The sequence below is a fragment of the Melitaea cinxia genome, chromosome 7 (genome assembly GCF_905220565.1).
Source record: "Melitaea cinxia chromosome 7, ilMelCinx1.1, whole genome shotgun sequence".
Taxonomy (NCBI): domain Eukaryota; kingdom Metazoa; phylum Arthropoda; class Insecta; order Lepidoptera; family Nymphalidae; genus Melitaea; species Melitaea cinxia.
In genome coordinates, this window is record NC_059400.1 from 12,266,158 (window position 1) to 12,274,997 (window position 8,840).

Here is an 8,840-nt window from a genome sequence, read left to right on the forward strand (position 1 = left end):
TCTTCGATCTTCCTTTTACTAAAGTTCTAATAGCCTATATTCATTTATTGAGGAAAGGCACAGAAGGAAACATCTTGCATAAAATTTAAGACAACCCGACTTGGGCAGTACTCCAAATAGTACGTTCTCAAGTAGTGTTGTGTCCTTGTGGTGAAAAATGATAGCTAGAGCAGAAAAGATCCGCAATGTCCTTATAACATTCCTAGTGTTGCAGGCGTCCATATTAAGGTACCTACTTATCCGCTAACCATCAGGCGGAAGTGTACGCTTATTTGCTACTTTTAAAGTATATAGACGTAATGCGTACACTGTAATTTATGTGTAAGCAAAATTTTATCAGCAAGCGGTTTTCATCAGTTCTTTGTAAAATATGTGCAGATTTTGTATTTAATGGTTTATAAGACCTTTTTAACGATTTTATCCATTTTTTAAGAATAAGCCGTTTTCACACAAGTTCTTAACTATTTCAATATAAAATACGTGCAGTATTTTTTTTAAATTTTATATGTTAGTTTCAATTTTCTGCAGTAATATAAATAAATAAATATATATATTGGCTCGGAGTGGGAATCGAAACCCCAACCCCCGGAGCAGAAAGCAGGGTCACTTCAACCTGCGCCAACGGGCTAATCAAAATATATGTAAAGGTGATATTGTGACATGAAGGAAAAAATTTAAGCTGCGAATTTGATTGATTCCACCTTTCTTCATATAGTTGGCATATAATTTCCTGATGACAAGTAATGATTGCTGTTAGGTGTCCTTATAGCAATATATAGGTTAGGATAAAAACCGGGACAGACAGCATTACGTGCTTTTACTCTCTTTATTCCAAAAAATAAAATATAAAAAGTAGAATTTTTATTTTGAGATTTACGAGTTTCATTAATATTAAGTAAAAATTACTATGTATTGAATTGCAATACTGTAGCTTTTTTAATTCCCCGTGGGATCCCTCACTCTTAAAGAATTATTTTTATTATAAAATCTAAATGAAACTACAGGTTTTTGTTTTTAAAAAATCGAATAATATAATCATAATAATTTATAATCACTTCATCATCATCATCACTTCAGCCTATGGCAGTCCACTGCTGGACATAGGCCTCCCCAAGCTCGCAATATTTATAAATAACAATAATTTATAAACTAAGCACTAATTATTTCAATTTCATAAAAATTATCTAATTAAAAATTAAACTACATGAATGTCATTAAATTAAAATTAAACTACGGGTTATGTAATTTGGCAAGGAAAAAAGGATAATAATAATATATATTTTTTTAATTATAATAAAAAAAATACTAAAATTTATAATAAAGAAAAACAACTGATACGTTTTCACTTAAAAAAATTAATACTTGTATTAATTTTTTGTTATATAATGAAACATAAAATAACTCCTTAACAATGACACTTCCAGTCGCGCATATTTCTGTTAATTTTCGTATACATACTTTAATACTACCCTACACATTGTTAATTTCTTGTCTCGACTATAAATTGTTTATATATTGTATTGCGATGTAACCAACATATAAATTTTTGTTTAATTTTAGTGAATTATATTCCTTTGAGAAATATTTGATCTTTAACCTTTGTTTAACATATCATATTATGTATGTAAACTTTTATTTGACATGTCCTATATAGTTTAACACTCATAATTGGTTACGTAACATAACTATTAAATCATAATCAAGTACTAATAATCAGAGTTTTCAGGCTAATCGGGTAAATTACCTGTCAATGGGAAATGCTTGCGACTAGCTAAGGTACCATACCTTAGCTAGTCGCAAGCATCAATCAAATCAAATCTAATATGCGTCTAGAGTATGATATACTTGATCTAGTTTAAGAAAAAAATGTTCATGTATAATTGCAATTTTCCACGATTTTTTTAGCGATTATAATCGATTTTTTGCAATTTATTCCTTATTTGGAGGGTCGCACATCGAAATACATAAGAAATATTTTAGTTTTCATTTCATTTCTACGATGTTTAGCGATTTTTAGAGGTTTTTTACAATTTACTCTATTAGTATTTTAAAAGGTGACTTCTTGCAGCCTATAAGAGCCGCACTGGTCAATTCTTAACTGATAATTTTAAAAAAAAGCCCATCAGTGGGATATTACAGGCTGAAGTGTTAAAAAAGAATAGGTTGGTAAAATCAAAACAACTACATAAGCGGTACGAAAAGGGAGGTCACAGAAAAAAATTGTTTACGGATGTGAAAATTTATACAATCGTGCAATATTTTAACAAACTAAATGACCGTATTTATGCTGAAAGCTCTAAGGAAGCTTTCTAATCAATCAAAAGAGTAATAAAAAAAAAACAACGTGGGCATTATCCGACTCCAGTGATGGTTTGTCTTGTTAGCTATGAAGGAGTGACTGAGCCATATTTTTGTGAAAAAGGTTTTAAAAATATCGGCACAAGTGCATCAAGATACCGTTCTTGAGAAGGTAGTTAAGCCCCTTAACATCACCATGTTCAATAACCAAGAATGGTCCTTTCAGCAAGACTCGGTGCGGGGTCATAAAGCTCGATCCACCCAATCTTGGTTAGAAACCAACGTCATCTACTCTCGATCTTAAGCCGCTGGATCATGATTTATGGTCAGTTTTAGAGAGTATAGCTTGCTCTAAATGCTATGATAATTTGGAGTTCCTAAAACAATCAATACGATTGGCAGTGAAGAATTGCAAAGAAAGAGAGAAGAATTGAAAAGAAAGAGTGCTTGCTTCTATCGATAATTAGCTGGCTTCAACGTTTCAAGAACTGTATTGTAGCCAAAGGAGACCACTTCTAATAAGCTTTATGTACTTTTAATTGTTTTATATTAATGCATTAAGCTAGCACGCTGTAATAATAATAAATGTCACGTGCAATAAAAAAAAATATCTTTGTATTTAGGTCAAGACTATGTACATATTTACATTACGTATGCCTTATTGTTATTGTAGCCGTGGGGCATCGGCAGAATAGAATAGTACCCTCCTCAAGTACCAGGTATCGTAAGAGGTGACTATGTTACTCGGAGCGGAAGACACGAGTCAGGGCCTGCAACCGAACCAGCTCCACACGTAGCGACTTGTCGTTCCTGTGAGTCCCGCTGGCAAGGTCGAGATGGTGGTGTAGGCAGTGGGAAAACCTGCACTTCCTAAATTCAATCCCATGCAAAGCAGTAGATGTTAATCTATGGAGAGGACACTTCGCCATCGCAATTTCAAAAGCGGTGAAATCAACATGGATTTACACTGCTTAAAACATTTGCAATAGAAGTAAAGGCCGTAGATAGATAGATGCCTTTATAGTTAAAAGCAGGAACCAGGAACTCCGTGTTTCAATATTCGAGAAAGAAGAGCAAAAATAAATAAAAGGGTTTTATAGTTGACAATAATATATTTTAGCCTACATTTTTTTAAGAGTCAAACAATATAGATCACCTAAGGATGGTAAGCATAGTTAGTTTACAAAATATCTAAGTATAGCATTAATTTTGTATTGATAATTACTAAAGCCTGTTTTACTAATTAAATCAAGAGTGTCACTATGACCAAACCTATTCATAGTTTTGGTTTACCCTTAAAAAAATTTACGATTTTCATATTACGACTTGTAAACTAACGATGTTCAACATAGGTGCATATGAAGGTAAAATACAAGTTCAAATGTCGACCAAACGTAACAATATTTTATTTACTATATAATTAAATAAATCTCTGTAAATATTATTTAGTATTAATTACAATAATGTGGTTGTGAAAATAAAATTACTAAATAGATTTCGTGCTAATCAACATTTGTCTCCGTATAGGTGTTTGCAGTTTTTTGTTGAACATATCAGTTTTCCACTCTTGTTACCCGCTTTGTATGGAGTTTCGCCCATGTAATTCCCGCTGAAATAATAATAAAAAAATGCTAAAAGCTTATGTTATTTAGATAAATTGGTGTAAATTTTAGTTCTTTCTATTGTTAAAGTTTTTTTTCTAATATTAAAGTTATCGTACTGTCAGTCTTACATTTCTCTCTTTTTAGGCTAAAATACACAAGTGATTTCTTATAGTAACTATTTTTATTTGTCCACTAAATGTTAAATTGATTTCGATTATATATGATGACGATATGGAGGTTCGCTTTTTGAATTTAAATTAGTTTAATAATTCATCTCGTTCATAAATTGTGTTACTCGTTCATATCTTAAGATAAAATATATACCTATGCATACCGGCTATTCCTAAAAGTTTTGTAAAATTCTAAATTGTATTAGGAAAAAATTACGTTTTATTTTCTTGCTCGTTCATGAAATCGACCTTTTAGCTATTGATCCATTTGGGCAATATAATAAATACAGAACATTATGAAACTTTGTGGGACTTACGCTGGACCATAGTTGCAGACGACAAAATATTCTTTCTTGCCATTTATTAAATTTTCAGAAATTCCACATCCAAGATATATCGATGTAGACCACGCCATCTTAAAAATAAATAAATTAACTTAGTTTGTAACTAACAATCCATCTCCAAATAAAAAAGTACATGTTAATACTATAATTAAGTACAATACTTCAAGATAGTTAAATAAAGGTTAAATATATAAAGTTTTCGACTTCTAACTGCATTCCTTCAAATGGTGGGTTTTGTAGGTGTAATAGATCACGTACCACATGAAAAAAAATCTAGCCCATTTTTAAATTCGACTTTGTTTAGAAATAGACGTGCTACTTTGATAGCCTCGTTCCTCATTATACTTTTTGTGAGCTATAATTATTATCATTATATATAATAAAACTAAGTTGATAAAATGTGCGTGCCGATAAAACTTAAAAAGGAGTCCCGGCACGATAAAGGAACTTATATAGTGTGATAGCTCTTTATCCCCGCTCGAACAAGAAAGTCTCGTTTTAACCTGAAGGACGTATTTTTAAAGATATAAGCCCAAATCCTTCAACTTGGAAATAAGTGTAGTGGCGCCATCTGTTGTCAAGTATTTGAACTTCATTCAGAACAACAATTATTTGGGTTGCATTTCGAAAGGCGTTGCGAGCAATTGCAGCAACATGTAGTAATGGCGGGAAATTTCAATAGTCTTAAATTACATTTGTTACTATAATAAAGTTATTAAATTTTATGTATTTATACAGCAGTAGCTAACTTATATTTTGGACTTAAAGCGACTTAATTTGATTATTCAAATTAGTTCTGAAAACATTTTAACATTTAAGTTTTTAATTTCGCGCCTTTACTACGTATGCTACAGCTGCAGAACCTATTATTACGGCGGACGATAATGTCGAGCACATTCTAGAAGGTGTGAGAAAGAGCCCGGTGTCGCCCGTCAGAGTTAGTTCGATTTGAACAAGCGATTTCGAAACGAAAGGATATATAGATGGCTCAACTAATTCGGCTAATTTTTTTTTGTATGTTTTTTAAGGCCCACGGAAGGTTTTAATAATTAAAAAAAAAAAATTCTATCCACTTTTAACAGAACAAAGTTGTCCGGGCAGTTAACTTACAATAAAAACATTCTCCCAGAAAAATAATTCGTTTCCATGTGAGATTCTTTAATTGTATGCGGCATACATATTAATATTTTACTTTATAGGCGTTTTTAGAGCTAAGAATAGTATTGGGCGGTTATGCAAAAATACCTTAACAGAGTTGCTCGTAGTGTATTTAGCGTGTACCTTAGTTTTTATGTCATGTCACAAAAAAAATTATGATTCATTTTATAAATAGCGAAATAAAACATTGTGAAGAAACCTAGGTACATACCAAATCGTAATGTTAGTACATCTGGAAGTTCCAAATCCTTATACTAATTGTAAAAAGAAATCTTTAACCTATAAACTGTTAACAATAATCCGAAGAATTATTTTTCACCTGCGTATAGTGTCCAGTTTGTTTACTTGAGCCGCTGAAATCAGAAAGCTTTATCGGTCCAAAAGTATAATCTTTGTGTTCGTCAAACCAAGACCGTAATGGATTATTTATGTCAAGTTTCCAATTTGGATCAGGAGAGGACGCCATATATATGTTTTCACCTGTTGTAAATCTTCCAGATCCTGAGAAAAATCCAAAATAGTAGAAAAACTCAAAACTTATTTATGTGAAAATACTTGTAAAAGTGATAAAATATTTGTTAATCTAAGAAAAATAAACCCTAAAACAGGTGGTATTTCTTACGCAAAATATTTTATAAAAGTTTATTAATCACGTATTTATTTTGTTTCCGATCGATTCGAAATTATTTTTTCACAGACAATATAGGAACCATTACTACTACATAGGTACTTTCAAAATTACTAATTTCTTTGTGTCAGTTATTTGCTTAAAAATCTAATACCTTCAAACGAGCAATTCTTGTATATACCCATACCTATTTTGAATCTAGGAAACGACTCTATCGATTTTCATGAAATTTAGTATGCAGTAGGTTCCGGGGGAGATAAATTGATCTAGCTAGGATTCTTTTTTAGAAAGTCCGTGTTTTTAGGCAATCAAAAACTGCTATAATATCATTAGGGTACGAAGGTAAATTTGGCCACTATTTACAAAGTTAAAATATCGCAGGATGACACCGGATTTAATCTAGATGTCACCAGTCCGTATCCTTTAATCCTTAATTTGTATCTAAGTATATTTAAAAAAATTGATATTTTTTATTTTTATGTCGGTAAGAAGAGGTCGGAAAAATATTATTCATATTTCATCAGTATGTAATTCGTATCTAAATATAGTTTCCAAAACACAAGATTTACCAAAAAAAAAAATTACCGTCACCCAGGTACCAACTATAGAGTAGGTAGGTAGCTATATTATTAAATGTACAAAATTCGACATACACTAAGACTTTTTCGTGTTACTATTGTTAAAACCATTTTGCTTACAATTAGTCAAACGGTAATATTTACCTACCTATAGTTTGGTCTGGATTGTGACTAAACTCATTATTTGATGCCCATCTTGCTGCTTTTGCTGCCAATTCTTCGTCCCAAATCTAGTAAAACAACATATAATCACGCTTTAAAATGTAGGTATTGAAATAAATTATGCAGTAATGTATAAAAAGTCGCAGCATTTTCATTTTATATTCAAAATTAACGGACATTACTGTATGATACCACACATAGTAGTCGCATTTTTATTACAAAGAACATTTGGTACTCTAAAGATAAAAGACGCAATTTGTCCATTGAACATTTCCAGATTTGTGAAATAAAAACTTTAAAAGAAAAAATATTTATCTTTAGGTATTTCTGTAAATATTGAAAGCCTATCATATTTACAAAGTTTATGAGGTGCTTTAAAAAATGGTGATTATATAAAACAATCATTTTGTTGCTTTAAACTCGTAACAAAATCTTAATACAAATAATAGCACGCAAATTAAAAAAAAAATTAAACAAATTTTTGGGTAGACAAAGATAAATTCTCATGTCACAATGTTAGTTACAATACTCTTTCGAAACGGCTGGACCGTTTTTTATGAAATTTTGTGTGCATATTGGGTAGGTCTAAGAATCGCCCAAAATCTATTTTTATACCCCTCAATTATAAGGGGTGGGGGATCAAGGGGGCTAATAACATATATGGCAAAACAATGTTAAGCATTGGGTCAGGTAGTAAATATATAAATGTATCCATTTTATTTTAGGTAGGAATATTGTTTCGAGAAAATACACCATACTTATTATTACATTAAGTTGATCGTTTATGACAAGATGTGAGTTTTAGGTGTTGAAAATACATGTATTAGTAGCGTACATAATTTTTAGTGTCTACCGTCTGTTACTTGACCAAACTAAAAACGGGTAGAATTACGCTAACTAAGTATATTTGATAAATTGTGAAAAGCAAGGGTCTTTAAAAATAAATGCTTAAAAATGAAAAAAAGAACCTATGATTAAAGTAGAACAAGATTTAAAAAAAAAATTGTGATTATTTTTTGGCGCGACTTTTACGGCGTTTTGTACACGCTTCAAATTGAGTCTAAACGACGTCATTAATTTAATTTTACAAAATTTTAAGAATTAAATGTTTGATTTAAAACCATAAGTATTTTTACTTACCATGTATTTCATTTCCGAAGCCGCAGGTTGATTTGATACAGTGCCTTTAGCCAAACTGAGCCGTCGCGAATTATGGCCGTCAACAAAAGCGCGAATTTGTTTACACGATAAGTCTAGAACTAAACAAAAATGTAAGTAGTTGAAATCTTCCATAATCGATAATATAAAACGTAAAAATTGTTCTAATAATCACCTTTTGATTGGACCAAACGAAGAAGACAAACAAGTAAGAATATACGGATATCCATGTCTGTCGTAACGATCTGCTAACAAGGTAAATGTTTAACTGAATTTCGTTTACGTTGGTCGCTCAGTTATATAGTTATGTCAAGTTATAGGTACACGTAAACGTCTATCATACAATTTATACTGCATTAAATATACAAAGCATTCAGCAGATTCAGAGCGAACAAACGTTTTAAAATGTGACAACATTCGTGTTGAAAGTCTGCAAATATTTTCAAGTATGTCATTAAAAAATTGGCACGTTTTAAAATATTGTAATGAATTTTTGTTTAACTTAATTATTCTTGCAATGAAGATCCTTTTTATTTATGAGTTATATTATGTGATAAAAAACAAACGTGCTTAAGAACACACGATTGAAGTAAAAGTTTTGCGCAATAGCCCTGCACCGTGTCTTAGATATACGGGACTTAACTGGGTATGAGAGAAAGATAGAAAGAAAATGTTTGCTCTCATGTCACTCTGTTGCTTCGTTCGTCTCGCATAATCACACTTTTCGTAACGCTTTCGTC

The 8,840-nt window shown here is 31.2% G+C and overlaps 1 protein-coding gene across 1 annotated transcript; it reads right to left on the minus strand.

The window, feature by feature from the left end:
- Positions 1–3,395: 3,395 nt before the first annotated feature.
- Positions 3,396–8,416, minus strand: LOC123654999 (scoloptoxin SSD976-like). The gene is made up of 6 exons (XM_045590848.1): positions 8,276–8,416; positions 8,083–8,201; positions 6,929–7,010; positions 5,894–6,075; positions 4,390–4,487; positions 3,396–3,907 (listed from the first exon to the last, which is right to left on the minus strand). The coding sequence occupies exons 1-6, from the start codon at positions 8,328–8,330 to the stop codon at positions 3,805–3,807; spliced, it is 639 nt and encodes a 212-aa protein (XP_045446804.1). The 5' UTR covers positions 8,331–8,416; the 3' UTR covers positions 3,396–3,804.
- Between the last annotated feature and the right edge of the window lie 424 nt (positions 8,417–8,840).

Coding starts and splice junctions, on each gene's coding strand:
- LOC123654999 (XM_045590848.1), bottom strand. CDS start 8,330: ATGGATATCCGTATATTCTTACTTGTTTGTCTTCTTCGTTTGGTCCAA. Junction 6,076..6,928: donor CAATCCAGACCAAACTATAG/GTAGGTAAATAT, acceptor GATTTTTCTCAG/GATCTGGAAGATTTACAACA. Junction 4,488..5,893: donor AAACTGGACACTATACGCAG/GTGAAAAATAAT, acceptor TTTATTTTTAAG/ATGGCGTGGTCTACATCGAT.